We start from the raw sequence: 15766 nt of genomic DNA, 5'->3' as shown, positions 1-15766 counted from the left end.
ACTTTAGAAGGGGGTTTTCCATCTAACTTTACCACTTTTATTGGAACCCGGTTAGCTTTAGAAAATTAAAACAAAATTAGTCTTAATATCAAACTGCTTTTACATATTTGATTCTGTACGGGGTACTCAAATATAAACACATAACCAGATATAATCGGTTTATTAAAGTTCCAGTCAAATTCTAAATGGTCAGTCCTGCGCTTTGATGTGAACAGCTTTGAATGGTTGTGTGTGTGTGTGTGTGAGTGAGTTGCACTTGTTATTGATTTCAATTTCATTAACACTTTGAGTTTTGTTTCTGCCGTTTACCCTCCGGGCCCAGAGCGCAACTGTCTAGCTGTCTGTTGTGTCGACTTCTCCGCCTGCCAGTCAGTCGCTGCCTTTGTCTGAACTATGACCTCTGGGCATGGGCATTACAACATGTAATGAAAGCGAACAACAAAAAAGGCACTATTAAAGTTCTGTACTTACGTGTGCTTTACCTGATGAATCCGCGATGTGAAGAGACCTTCTTCATTATCCTTTAAAAAGTTACTTGAATCACCCAAAGATAATTGAGAGACAAAGCTTCTTTCTTTGTTCCGACATTTGTGTCGCCCAACTTTTATATTCAATTCAGAAATTGTTTGTGGAGATTTTTATCCAGATTTAAAGATTTTGCTTTATTTTCTTAAAGCTTTTATATAATAACTTGAAGTCTTTTGTAAAGTTTCGATCCCGAAACCTAGCTTACACCTTGAATACAATTAATTTACAGGTACTTATTTAATTACATTTCTTTAAGGGGTATATTTTATGGAGTATATTTTGTACAAGTCAAATTTATATGTGAAGTGCATTTAAAATTCGCTTGATCCGACTTAAATTCCATCATAGCCTTCAAATCCTTAGTAAAAAAAAACTTTTCAGACAGATACTTGATCAAATTTGTTGTATTCAAGTCAAAAGCTAGACCAAACAGTTCTCATTTTGTACGATAGTAAAATGTGTGTGTGTGTGGGTGTGTGTATTTACAGGCTGCGCTTTCGATTAGCTTAATTCGAAAATTCCAAACTACGGGCATTGATTGAACTTGTCCTGCGCCTGGCACTAATGAAAATAACGCAAATGTTTAGTGTTTTCTTTTCTTTTTCTCTCACTTTTTTCACTCAGCTTGGCAAATAGCTGACAGTGGTGTGGATGGAGGGAATAGGAGGGGTTGATGTGGTAGCTGCCAGCAGCTGCCATCAGAAGCGTGTCCTGTCGGGTCCCGGCATGATTTTCAATTTGTGATCTTAATCAGCAGGTGTCCTGCATGGCTCTCTTTCAGTGCCTTCCTTTGGCAATGCCTTTCTTCTCGATTCTCATTTTGTTTTTGCTTTTATTTTTTTTTTTTTGGTTGCCTATCAGCATGGACGTCAGCGTCATAGTCATTGCCTTTTTATTATTTTCATTCGGGTTTTGGCTGGCTGCCTACTAATAGCAGTTGCTGTTGTTGTTGTTGTTGTTGTTGTTGTTGTTGTTGCTACTGTTCGCCTTTGTTCGCTCTCAACGTTCGACGTTGCTAGGCATTAACTTTTGTCATTTTGAGCATCCCTCAGTCAGTGAACAATGCATTGTGAATTGGCAGGACCTGGCCCAGGACCTGAGGCCTCGTTGGCCCCGTGGCTCACACTCAAGTCTAGACTGTCTGTTGGCCTGGCCAGTGCTGGCCAGACTGCCCGCTGCTTTTGGTCTACTGCTGTGTTCATTTAATTAAATTACACCAAATTGTTCGGGTCGTCCTTTCATTCAGCTCACAAAATACAGCAAAACAGCAACAACAGCAACAACGAATCGCATAAAATGTGTAGAAAATTACAAAATATGTTGGCCTGCAAAAATATTTACCCAATGCCTGTTGCCAGTTGTGCTTAAAGTGTTCGTAATTGCTTTGCTTGTTTTTTTATTTGTTTTGTTGTGTTCCTTTCCAATTGAAAAACAATTTGGCTTTTAAATTATGTGAAATACATGGGAAAATGAGCACAAGAAATGCCGCATAAATAATACAAGTGGAGTACAAAACACTTTTTATATTTTTGGCTAACATATTCGAAAGATACGCGCAGCAGCTGTGCCGTATTTATTTGTATTTGACTCAAATTGAAAGCTGTGTGTGTGTGTATCTGTGTGTGTATCTGTGTGCAAGTGTTTGTGAAAACTGCCGTCAATTTGCTGTTATCAAAATGCAATAGACATTTGAATTGTGAGGCAGATATGAACACAAAACACTTTCGCCCTCAAAACGCCAATATGAGAAGTTTTATTAGTATTACTTTATGAGAAACAAATTATATTGGGGAGAAACGAGTATTTATTTTTTGTATTTGATTAATTTTTAGACACTCCCCGTTCGGCCTGTCGTATACATTTAGGGAAATGTTGTCGAAAACGATTTTTGGAATATTTTGTTATTACAGGCTGTTCCATTGTTGATTCACACGCACGTAAATTCACACACCAAAGCAGGCAAAACTTTTGCACAGCTCAGATGCGAATGCGAATCCTGGCTGCACTATGGATCAATTTGATAACTTGTGTGGCTTATTTGAGAAACCCAAAGGTAAAGATTATTCTCCTGTTGAGTTTTTAATAATATGTGTGCTAGTTGGTTAAAGAAAATCCCTCTAGGAGATTTCTAAAAGAAAAGCTGCTGTCTAAGATGCCATCTCAAGTATCTAAACTAAGTTTAACACACCAATTATGTGAGAATGATTAAGAAATGAATTAAAGTAATCTATATGAAAACCCTACTTTCTACATCTAGAAGCTGTGACTTTCAATTAGTCCATTATGAAATGCTTTCATTAAAAGATGATAACAAATCAAGTCCATTAATGCTCAAATCCGGCCAAATATCTCAAATTATCTTCGCAGCTCTTAATACTTGGTTTTATTATTATATTTATTTGTAATTATTTAAAACTGAAAATTCATGACAGTCACAATTTTTCTCAATTTCTCCCATCGTGCAGCAGGCAAACGTTTTACATTTTTCGTTGCCTACTTTTTGGGGCATTCGCAATGCTCGCAATCAAAATCATAAAATATAAGTTTGCACTGCGTAAATTTCGAGTGCTCGCCACAGCTGCCTAAATATTTTTTAATTTGCTTTGTTGCTGTTGCAGTTGTTGTTGTTGTTATTTTGCCAACTGTGCGCGTTAAAGCTCAAGTTATATTATTTTGTAAAAAGTTCTTTTGCTGCCAACTGTTGCCCCATGCGGCACGTAGTGATTAATCATAAGCAGAAATCACTTGGAACGCAGCTGCAGACGCCGAAATCCCGCCTCACACCTCGCCGGCAAAACAAAAGTCTGTCATTCGAAACAAGAGTTGACAAAAAAAAAAGGAAGCATGATATAAAAAAGATAAAGGCAGGTAACTGACGGTTAGGTAACTGCGGCTCTCATATTGATCAATCAATGTCAGTCGGCTCCTGTTGCAAAATCTATAAGCAATATGATAACCATTTGGCAATAAACTCCAACAACGCCAGCATCTGACTGTCTGTCTATCTGTCTGTCTGTCTGTCTGTCTGGGCATCTGTGCTTTTGTCTGGCGTTGTCTTTGCAACACTTTGAGTGATTCGATATGGCACATAACTGCACACACACACGTGTGCCCCACTGTTGCCCATTTGCTGCTAAACCTTTGATTGAAACAAATTTCCAATATAACCGAATGACGGATGCGATGAAAAGCGACATTTTGTTTTCCCCTCTCCCGCCCTTGGCTTTGCCCTTCCGTCCGTTTCACATGCTTTTGCTGTACTGCTTGTCTCTTTGTCCACCTTTGGCTGGTGCGCCAAAAAGTGTCACTTTTTATGAGCGATCATTTGTATTTTCCTTCTCTTTTTTTTCCGCTTCCCAATTCTGTTGCACCCCTTTTTGGCACTTATATTTGTTGTCGCATGTTTTTCTCCTCCCCCTCTTTAGCATCTTGTATTTGCTACTGCCTCTGTAATTTTATGCTTTTGACAAATTCGAGTTTAAGTGGATTACTTTTTACTGTGGGAACTTCCCCGCCGGGAACTCTCTGGCGAACGATTGTAGTTAATGTTCTCTTCTTGTTGCTGATGATTAATTAATTGTTTTTCCTGTTGCTTGTTTGTATCTGATTTTCTCCGAGACATTTGTAGCGCAATTAATTTTCATTTGCATTTGCCCGTGCGAAACAGACGAATGAAATAAACTGGACTTTTATTTTCAATTCTTGGGAATTGTTATCAAAAAAAGAAGAAAATGTTTAGTTTGCCATTTATTTATTCTACTTAATATTTAAAGCTGATTGGCGAAACTGTTCATAGATCTTATCCTTAATCCATTCCTTGCTGTGTGGCGCATAGTTTCCTGTGCTCGTCTCCTTCACCAGGCAGCTTATGTCCACAAAGGAATCGATGAAATCAAACAGTTGTATGATATCATAGGTAATCGTCGGCAATTCGGGCATGTTACGCTTCAGATGCTCCTCATAAATCTTGCAGACCGCATCCAAGCATTTCTGAGTGCTATTATATTCGGTATAGGTGCGCGTCTTTGGACTTTTCTTTGGGTGCACCAACAAAATCGTATGAGACATGGCTATGAATTTCTAAAAAGTACAAAAATTAGCAATAAATATATTTATTTTTATGGGAAAGCGGGGGGATACGCACCTTTGCAATAATTGTGAGTAAAATTTAAAAATAAAGCCCATTTGATTTTACAATTACAACTGAATTGGCATGAAAGCAAAAGCCTACTCTGATTTCTGTAGGAATTTCAGGACAATTATTAAGATATTATTTTATATGAATAAGGTATTTTTGATATCTATTCTATTAATGCAATTCGCTATACATCATCAACATTCCTTATGTGTATGCAATATCTATTTAACTTAATTTAGGTGTCGAACCAGCAACCTTTATTTCTTTTACCCCAGTATGCCGCTCAGTTTGATTAGCTAATTTAGACGAGAACTTAAGGGTATTTGACCGTAGCAAAACCAACAAAAATTTCGTTTTAAAGAAATACGTTAATGTCTCCAAACTCATTTTAAAACTTTCGTTTTAGAAATTGCCAACAAAAGTTTTAAGATTTTCCGATCAATTGCACATCGAAACTGAAATAATTCGGCGCTAAACTGTACTTGGCTTGATTTTATTTGCTGGGTGGGCGTGGCCAGCTTTACAGTTTGCCGAAAATTGTCCCATGCGAACAATTAGAGGCAAGGGTTTTAACGTCTTAAACACGTGCGTGCGCTTTCAATTTCATTTCCGGCTGTGCTAGGGTGTCCACCCTTAACCCAGCTCCTTCCATAATATGCTTGAGTATGAAGCTCATAAAAGATTTAAGCGTCGCTGCCATTACAAATGCAATTTGCAAAAAACTTTTGATTTCGCCAGGAGACCCCGGAGCACAGGATCTGGGTCGGGCCCACAGGCTTTTATTGGTCTCATTAAACGAAAATGTTTGCGACTGATGCGAGCTCAAGTTGGGCTTTCCCAGTGCCGACTTCGCTGAGTTCTTCGAGCTCTTCGAGTTCTCCGAGCTGTAGCTAAGTTCAGTCTCGCTTTCGATTTCTCGGTCCTCTATGGGCGCTCTGGCATTGGCAAGTCAACTCACGTTTCGCTACCTTTTCAAAAAGGTGCTCGGCGTTGATTTTAGAAAGTTTCTGCTTTTATTTTTTTGCTGTGTTTGTGCGACGCAACCGGGGCTCGAGTGAGGCCAAAGATTTGAATGGTATTTCACTTGACATTTTTGTTGAAGTGCTTGTTGGTTGGCGTTGCGGCCGGCAACGTGATTCGATTTCAATTCGTTTTGGTTACTTGGCCGCCGCCAAAGACTTTGATATACAACTTTGCAATTAAGCTGGCAATGAAGCGCAAAGCGACCCCGACCGCCCAGATTTGCGAACTTTGACGTGAGTTTGCAGCACTTTGCCAACTGACTGACAAATCAAATTAAATTTTGCCGAATTATTTGTAATTTGCCGAAAGATAGTCGAAAGAGAGGGTGAGTGTCTGAGTGGGAGGCACATTTGCTTTATATTCATATTCATTCGAGATTCAATTCAATTTTCACAAATTATTTGCTTGGTTAGTTTTGTGGCTTCCACAAAATTGTTTAGCTCCGCAACTCAAGAGCACACAGACACACACACGCACGCACACATGTGTGCTGCCAGAGGCTTCCTCTTCATTATCTGTGAGGCATTCGGGTAACCATAAAATGGTTGCTCCGTTACCCCGGCCAAAGAGACACTCGTGCAAACTATGCCCGAGCAGCTCAACTCTGGCCACAATGCTTGAGTTTTGGTATTGAGTTTCCTTTATGACAGCCCATAGAATTGTAATTGAATTGTTGGGCCCAAAATGGCGATAACAATTTGGCTTTAACACAAAGAATGAATACTGAAATCTGTCACTCTGATATATCTCTACTCATTAGCATTGGGAATTGCTATTTAAAAGTTGTGTCTAGGCAAGGGAGAACTTTTTTAATAATTTAACTCAAATTAAATTATGTCATGTGCTTTATATGATAGTTTTATGTTAATAGACATTTTGCTAACATATTTATTAAAACGACCAAAATTGTTTACAGTGCCAAACTTTGTTTGGGAATGAAATTTGTATAATTTGATATTTCCCATCGAAAGCTTTCTATATATATTTCCTACCCAGTAAAGGGTAGCACACAGTCGAGCGCTGTTATCGCTTTTGCCTCAATATATTTTATTATAACTTGATATCTTTTGTCAATTATGAAAACTAATGAAGATAAATATAGCTTGGATTCATTAGGCTTTATTTGTGGCAGCCAGAAGCAACTGCCGACAGTTGAGAAATTCGAAAGCTATCGATGGGAACTATACAAATTTGCATTAAAGTTCGAAACTGCAAACAATTTTCGTCGGTTTAATAAATATGTGAGCAAAATTTCTAAATAAATAAAATTAAATGCTTATGAAGCTTATTTTTTCCAAACTAATGAACACTAAGTTTAAAGTTATTTTGAATATTCAATCAAAAATTCAGCTCAAGCTGATTTAAATACTTTAAAAATTCTATGCATTGATCCCAAGGCATCAATTTAAATCCCTCAATGTGAGATACAATCAAAACCGAAAATTCTTGCTGCAAAAGTGACACAAATTCATAATCAGCAGCTTTTTGTGGCATGTCAAATTCTTTAAATCGAAAATCGATTGTCATTCGTGGGCTTTGTGGCAAATGTTCAGAGCTTTCTGAGCGATTAGGTGCCACATGAAGAGCAAAAATTTGTGTGGCATGTGTGTCGATGCCGATAAGAACATGATAATGATGTCTAAGTCGCGCAATCCAATAATGAAAATTAATTTCACACAGACAGACGGACAGACAGAGAAGCAGAGAGTCATGCGCGAGTGTGGCATGTGCTGCTACCCACAATGCCCTAAAGCAATTTATGCCAATTTTCACACACACGCACGCACACATACTAATGCAGAGAGACAGACACAGTCATGCCTGAAATATTTTTGACACCTGCAGAATTCCTATTGACAGCTGCGCCGCAGCGGCAGAGGCTCCAAAATACGCGTTTGAATTCGAAGCGTTTAGCATTTTGTTGGTTTTAGCTTGTGTGTGCGTGTGTGTTCATTGGTGTGTGTGCATGCGAGCCGCAGGCTTAGCGTGTGTGTTTGTGTGCATGTGTGTGGCATACGTGAAATTTTTGACAGTTATTTTAATGAAATTATGCAAGCGCACTTTCACACATTCAACACCAAAGGATCCCCCAGGTGAGAGCTGCGAGCTCCAAGTTGTGGTTGCACCTGTTGTTGTTGGTTATTGTTGTTGTTGTTATTGTTGTTATTGTTGTTGTTGTGGCGACGTGTAAGGGGCTGCGGCGTCACGTATGTGGGTTAATTATATGCATTGGCAACACAATGGCATGGCATTCAAAATTTTGGTTATTTAATTAGCTGTTTGCAGTTGGACTTGGTAATCAGTTTGAATTATAACATTGCTAATTTTCAGAGCTTGCTGAAAATGTTTGCATGAAGCGCAAACATGTTATTTATTTCTAAAATTTAATTTTTTATGCTGATAAACGAGATAGGAGAAAATTAAATGCCTAACTTTAAAATAATTTGATATTATAACTTTTTAAAAGGAAAGTTTTCTATCAATATTTCCACTTTCGACCTAGTTTTCTTACGTTGTCTGTTTCAGTTCTATGTAACATCGGTTTTCTGAATTGATTTCTGGAAGGATTTCTTTCTGCATTTGGTTCTTAGTTTAAGTACCTCGTGCTAAAAAGTGCTAGGCTCGAATCGCAGTGAACGATAATTTGGTAATGTTAGACAAAAGTGAATGTTATAAACGCTTTATAAGTTAAGTTATGAGTTTTAAATAATAACTTTATAAGTATACGAAGTGTCGGCTTCGTTATGCTCTCCTTGCTGTTTTTTGTTAAAATTCGCAACAGGTTTAGGCTTCAAGCGAGCGGCAAAAATGTATTTAAAACCTTTAGCTTGAGCTAGCCACCTTAATATCTGACCTTTGTAATAATTATTGTTGTTATTCCAATTTGTTATAAAGTTAAATGATACAATCTACGCCCCATGTTTCTCTGACACTGCGCAAAAGGTCAGAGTGGGGTCGTAACGACTACACCAAATCCTCTCTATCTCGAACACCCTTCAGTTTTTTTCTTTCATCATAAAAACAGCCGCAGAGAAGCCTTAAAAATTGTACAACTCACACATTATTTGCACTTGTAAATAGAATTTCATGTTTAAGTGCTTTAAAAAGTTGTTGTCGCTATTTCTATTTTTATTTTCTGATTATACTTTGGCTCGTTTGGTAACTTTTTTTTTGGGGGGTACATTTGTGTCATCGTCGCCTCGTCAGCGTCTGGAGCTTCAACTCGAAACTCCCAAGTGGCTAAGCAGCCATCGAAAAATGTCGCATTCGCTGGCCCTGGACATGGACCTGCTGACAGCAGCATTCGAGCTGAAAGTACTCGTCAGCTTCACAATCACAATCACATTCACATCCGCAGGAGCAGCACAATGAGCTGGAATGGGAGCGGGGTAGCTGGTAGCTGGCGCTGGGCACGTGTTGAGTGCGCACAAAAGTATGCTATGGAGCATACGAGCAATCTTTTATTTGATACGTTTTTGATTTGAGAACTAAAAAGTCGCCGCAGCAGACAATGTCAATGTGTGCTCCCCACACCCCATGCCAAGCCCATTCCCCTTAACAAACCCAAATTGCTGTCGAAAACAATGACAGAAACACCCAGAGGAGTACAGCTAGAGAGAGGTGGGAGAGAGGGAGAGTGAGAGACAGAGCAGCAGTTGACTGCGCCCAGTCTCAAGTGCAGCATGACACGTTTGTTTTTTTTTCTTTTCTTGTATGTATTTGACATACCTTGCCCCGACACACACCCCGCTCTGTGCTGCCGGGCTAGGTGTATGTTTTTGGTAATTTAATTTTCAGATTTTTCTCTGATTTGTCAGAGACGCCAAGTTAACGCTACATTTGACGCCTTTGGCCAAGACCAAAAAAAAAACCAATAAAAAGCTGATAGAAGAAGCAGAAACGGAATCGGAAACGTGTGCTGAATTTTCAACTTGTGTTTATCATTTTGCATGTTGTTTGCTCTCTAATAGAAAATCTTTTTCGATTTGATTTCCACACAATAATTGAGCAGGCCGCACGGCAACAGAAAGCGCCAATTTGTCACATCAGCTTTTGGCGAGTAGAAAACCTAAAATATATATAGATGAATCCAAAAAAAATAGGTGGCAACTGCCACGCCCCCAATACGCGCCCCTGCAGCCAATTGCAATATGGCGTCGCTCTGATGAGGCGGCACTCGCCGTTAAATTTACTGTCACACAAATTTTTGTTTCACTTCGCAGTTGTTGTTGTTGTTGTTGCTGTTGTTGCGCACGTATTTGTCGTTTCCATTACAGTTTGTGCTGATTTTGATTTGCTGCCCAAGCTGCCCCCGCACCCCCCCATTCTGCACCTTCTGGGCGACTGCCTGTCATTCAATCTCAAATTCACTCAATCAGTCAGTGCGTCAGCTCGTCAGCCCGTCTGCCCGCCAGGCTGGCTGGCAGGCTGGCAGTTTCAGTTAGTCATTGCGTCAACACTTTGCCGGTGCAAGGGGCGTGCCGCACACACCCTCACACCCTCACCCACCCACACACACACACTTACACTTTTGGTTATACATATGTTGTTGGAGTCACGTTTATTGTTGGCAATTTTTTCGCCGCTGCTGTTGCCTTTTCCATTGCCGACTTATGACTTTTGTGCGCGCATAGGCAATTTCTATGCAGCCCCTGCTCCAGCCCCTGACACGCCCCCACAACCACCACTCCCTTTTAGCACGCTGCCGCGCTTTAGCACGTGTGTGGGCGTGTGCGTGGGACGCATTTGTCATACTCAAATTTAAAATTCAATTTACTTGCGTCATAAATTTAATAGCCTAGCTGGCAAAATCGGTTCAGTTGATTTGGGCCATGTGCCCATCTGGCCAAAAAGGGGTCTCTCAATCTATATATGGTATATATATAAACATACATATTTTTTATTGCGCAACGGTTGAAATTAGCTGCTTTTTAGTTGCGTTACACTTATGTATATAAATATACATGTATGTATGTATCATAGCGGGTATTACCCAGTACTTCACAAACTTGGCCGATCATGCGTTTGGTTATAAAACCAACACATATTTTTTTTTGCTTATCTCTGTTTTCATGTTGAAGTTCCCACACAAAAAAGTCAAATCGTTTCATGATCCGACATCATTCTGCACAAACGAAACCGTGCAATGTTTTAAAATTAAATAAAGATATAATATATAATATATAATTTTTATAAAAATAAATGAATAAAGCCATGAATATGAATACATCACTATTTTTGCCAAAATGTGATCGGTTTTGAAACCTAAATACCACCGGCTCGGACTTCATTTAACCAAGATATGGCTATTTTACGTTCATTCAAAATTTGATCGTTATGGCAGCTGCCGAGATTTTTCTTAAATTCTGCCAAAATCCCAGGGAACAGGGGCTTTATTTAGCCATTTATAGCCGTTGGTAGCGGTTTTTAGCAGAATTTTAGTAGTACTGCATACTTTCGTGCTGTCTACATAATACTTTTTTTTTTGTATTAAAATTAAAATTGTAATATCTCGGGTACCATACGTCCGATTTCGAAATGATATACCTCTTTTTTCTAGTACGGATCCCGACTATCGATTGACACCAAAAATCTGAATTCTAAGAAATGGCCGCAAAAATTACGATGTTGGCTGAAAATGGCTGTGACCACGAGTCGAACGAGACCAATCTTTCCAAGATCGGGCCTTATTTGGCCGAGCCATTTGAAAAACGCGAAAAAATGCCGTTATAATTTTGAAGATTTTTTGTTTTTTTTTCGATAATTCGGCTAAAATTGTCCGATTTTGGAAAGTTATACCTCTTTGAACTCGTACGGATCTCTGGAATCGACTTGCATATCACGTTTTTTGATTTTGTTTGGAAATCCAAAATTTCTGAAAAAAATTCAAATAATTGCTGTCCAGGCAAACCCCAGTGCATACTTTTGTGCTCCGCGCAAAAGAAACTTCTCGAAAATCACACACCATACTCTTAGGCATGTGACCTTTCTGCATGGCTTAAGTTTTAATAATGTCTCCAGTATTCCGATTTCGGAATGATTGCCATCCAAAAGTCCGACTTGACCCAAAATGACCAAATATCCAGTGGGCAGAAATAATTCTTTCAATAGATGGCGCTTACTACCTAAACGAAGCTTCAAAATTCCAACAAAAACGCGTTTATCAGGGAAATACCGATGCCATTATAATTTTGGAGTTTTTAGTTTTTTGTTTTTTTTTTTATCATGTCCGATTTGAGAATTTTATACCGTTTTGGACTCGTAAGGATCAGTACTATCGATTGGCATCAAAAAAATTAAAATCTAAATTTTGACCAAAATCAACAAAATGGCAAGGGGTCACATCACGTTTTTTCTCAAATTCGGGGTAGGTTTGAAAATCAAAACTTTTTGATGATTTTTATTGAATATCTCGTGTAAATACTGTCAGTTTTGGAAATGTTATACCTTTTTGAATTCGTAAGGAACCCTACTACCAATCTGCATTTTTAAAATCGATGGGTTCGAAAAAGTAGTTGACCAAAAACCGATTCGTGTGTAAAGTCAACCTTTTTCGATGATTTTGTGGAATATCTCGGCCAAATAATGTCAGATTTGGGAATCTTATACCATTTTGGTATCGTAAGGATCAGTACTATCGATTGGCATCAAAAATCTGAAAATCTAAATTTTTACCCAAATCAACAAAATGGCAAGAGGTGTCATCACGTTTTTTCGCAAATTCGGGGTCGGTTCGAAAATTAAGACTCTTTTGATTATTTTTATTGAATATCTCGGGTAAATACTGTCAGATTTTGAAATGTTATACCTTTTTGAATTCGTAGGGATCCCAACTATCAATCTGCGTTCAAACACTTTCAAAATCGATGGGTAAAAAAAAGTGGTTGACTAAAAACCGATTCGTTTGTAAAGTCAACCTTTTTTGATGATTTTTTGTAATATCGCGGCCAAAAACTGTCCGATTTGGGAATTGTATACCATTTTGGACTCGTAAGGATCAGTACTATCGATTGGCATCAAAAAAATAAAAATCTTAATTTTGACCAAAATCAACAAAATGGCAAGGGGTTAAATCACGTTTTTTCGCAAATTCGGGGTCGGTTCGAAAATTAAGACTTTTTTGATTATTTTCATTGAATATCTCGGGTAAATACTGTAAGATTTTGAAATGTTATACCTTTTTGAATTCATAGGGATCCCAACTATCAATCTGCGTTCAAACATTTTCAAAATCGATGGGTAAAAAAAAGTGGTTGACCAAAAACCGATTCGGTTGTCACGTCAACCTTTTTTGACAATTTATTGGAATATCTCAGCCAAATAATGTCAGATTTTGGAATTTTATACCACTTTGGAGTCGTAAGGAGCAGTAATATCGATTGGCAACAAAAAACTGACAATCTAAATTTTTCTCAAAATCGGAGTCGGTTCCAAAATCAAAACTTTTTTGATGATTTTTTTGTAATATCTCGGGTAAATACGAGTGACAAGTATGACAGGGATTATAAAATGCCAAAAGGACATTAAAATCGTCCCTATGGTTTTCGAGATATGGCTGTTGTCATTTTTAAGAACATTAATTTGACCACCTTAAGGACAATTCTGATGTCCTTTGGACAACATGTATGCCATGTCCCGCCAACTTAGAATTTGTAATAAAAATGACGAAAATCCTTCAAGGAGCTGAGGAAAAGAGATTTTTGTCTGTAAAGATAAAAGGCTGTAGATCGGCCGCGTCCTTTTTGATCATGATGTCCATTCGCCAACCGTAAGTTTTTATCTTCCTTATTGAGTATATATAACGAAAAGGACGAAAATCCTTTAGACAGCATACTTATCAGTAAAATTCATTCGTAAATTAACAAAGCCATAACTCGTCCTTACCCTTGCAGATCCTGACAAGTCCTGTGTCAAACGAATCGTATGAACAAGGACCTTAAAGTGTCCAAAGGATATCAAAATCGTCCTTCTACTTTCCAAGATATGCGTATTTTACTAAAAAGGACATTTTTAAAAAGGCCATAACTCGGCCAAATCCTTAAGGATATCGGAAGGATATACCTTTTTGAACTCGTGGGGACCAGGACTATCGATTATCATTCAAGATTTCCAAGATTCGACAAAAAATTTCACCAAAAATTTTCATAGGGGGTAAGTCGCAAAAGTGGCTAAAATCGAAAAAATCGGGTCTAACTTGGCCATTTGAAGGACTATCGGGATGTCCTTTGGACAGTAGATAGTGCTCACCCTACCATTTAAGAAAATATAACAGAAAGGACGAAAGTCCTTCAAACGGCGAAGTTTTATGGGCAATTTTCGCAAGGGAAAATGGGCCATAACTCGGTTACATCCTTGCGTATGCTTGCGAGTCCTGGGTCAAAAAAATTGTATTAATCAGGACTACAAGCTGGCCAAATTTCATTAGGATCGTCCTTGTAGTTTCGGAAATATTCAAGGATTTGTGATTTTGGGCCATTTCCGCGCGTTCCGCGACTGCAATTTTGCAAGTAAAAACACAAGTCCTGGGGTTCTTAGATGACCCCATATTTTTTTGATGCAGATCGATGAGGGGGTTCTATACGATCCTAACGCACCATGTCCTTTGAAAATCTGCAAGGACATGCCCGAGTTATGGCCTTTTTTCCTTGCAAAAAACGACTTCATATATTTTATGTCTTTGTTAATTTAAATGTGTTTTTATCTTTTCAGGCTGACAAATTAAGGACTACAAATGAGCTCTAAGGACCTCCACGACTGATAAAGCAAATTTTTCCAGGATCGGACTGTTATTAAGCCAGATATAGCTATTTTAAGTGCAAATAAGCAACAAATATAATTCGTACTGGTTTTTAATTATTTTAAGAGAAATAATTAAGAAAATAAGCATAAAACACAACAAATTTATAAATTTAAACATGAATAAATTCAATTATTTAAAAAAAAAAACGAAATTCCTGTTTTTTATTTAAAAATTAAAAATCCATTGCATACCCGCCAGGGGCGTCTGTTGGCAACCGGTGGCTGCCGAGATTTTTCTTAAATTCTGCCAAAATACCAGGCGAACAGAAACGCCCAGAAGGTCGACAAAATATATATTTTTAGCTGCCGAAAAATTTCATTGCATACCCAAAAGGGGCGCCCTCGCCGTCGGCTGGGTCCCAAATTTTAACTAAAATTTCCCAAAAATACCAGGCGAACAGAAATGCCCAGAAGGTCGACAATTAATATTTTTGCGGCCGAAAAATGACGTAGTAAAAAGGGGCACCCTCGTCGCCGGTCCCAAATTAGCACTAAAATTCCACTCAAGCACCAGGCGAACAGAAATGCCCAGAAGGTCGCCGAGTTTTTCGAATAAAAAATTGCAAAAATGTTACTCATTTAAAATGAGTGCTTTTAAGTAGCAGTTCATGTTAAAAGAGTGCTGTAGGCCTGCTGTTAAACAACAGCTACAGCTAACGTAAAAGGGCTCCTGCAAGAAAAAGCATACATGTTTTTGGACCATTTCAATGCACATTTTGCAGAGATCCGATCCTTTAGGTTTTCAAGGACTATATCGATGGTATGGTGTAACCAAGGATATGCTAGTCAACTAGAAACCATTCAGTGGCAGGGCTGCTGCTGGGGACGGCTGTAAAAGAAAAGCATACGCATTTAAGACCCTGTTCCTACGCATTTCGCAAGAACTTTGTCCTTTAGGTTCGCTAGGACTATATCTATGATATGGAACAACCAAGCATATATAGGTCAACTAGGTACCATGCATAGCGATCATTTGCTGATTAAATGTTGTCCATGGACGTGGCAGAGTTGGCTGAAATAAATTAAATGAATTGTGTCATAATCTCGCGCAGATCCGCAGTTCCAAAGATGACATTATTCCACGCGGAAATATTGTTTTTGTTATTTTAAAGAGAAATAATTCCGCCGATTTAAAAACGAACTAAATATTTGTTGATTATATGTTGTCTATGAACGTTGGCCCATTAGGCTGAAAAATACAAAATGAAAAACATATTAGTTTTTTGTAAACTAAAATACATCGGTTAAATTACGTACGACTTTGGAAAGACATACCTT

The 15766-nt window shown here is 38.3% G+C and overlaps 1 protein-coding gene and 1 long non-coding RNA gene across 2 annotated transcripts in view; one reads left to right on the top strand and one right to left on the bottom strand.

The window, feature by feature from the left end:
* LOC135429964 (uncharacterized) overlaps nucleotides 1–13802 on the top strand; it is a 70211-nt gene extending 56409 nt beyond the window's left edge. The window contains exon 4 of the long non-coding RNA XR_010436496.1: nucleotides 13582–13802. This is a non-coding gene — a long non-coding RNA (uncharacterized LOC135429964). The remainder of the gene's footprint in view (nucleotides 1–13581) is intronic.
* Nucleotides 4285–4767, bottom strand: LOC135429896 (enhancer of rudimentary homolog). The gene is made up of 2 exons (XM_064684382.1): nucleotides 4673–4767; nucleotides 4285–4608 (listed from the first exon to the last, which is right to left on the bottom strand). The coding sequence occupies exon 2, from the start codon at nucleotides 4594–4596 to the stop codon at nucleotides 4285–4287; it is 312 nt and encodes a 103-aa protein (XP_064540452.1). The 5' UTR covers nucleotides 4597–4608; nucleotides 4673–4767.
* Nucleotides 13803–15766: the final 1964 nt, after the last annotated feature.

Source organism: Drosophila montana, unplaced genomic scaffold, assembly GCF_035044405.1.
Source record: "Drosophila montana isolate Dmon_TW-CO22-7 unplaced genomic scaffold, ASM3504440v1 contig_2747_1, whole genome shotgun sequence".
NCBI lineage: Eukaryota > Metazoa > Arthropoda > Insecta > Diptera > Drosophilidae > Drosophila > Drosophila montana.
The sequence above is the reverse complement of the archived record's forward strand: the minus strand, read 5'-3'. Positions and strand labels throughout refer to the sequence as shown.

Coding starts and splice junctions, on each gene's coding strand:
- LOC135429896 (XM_064684382.1), bottom strand. CDS start 4,596: ATGTCTCATACGATTTTGTTGGTGCACCCAAAGAAAAGTCCAAAGACG.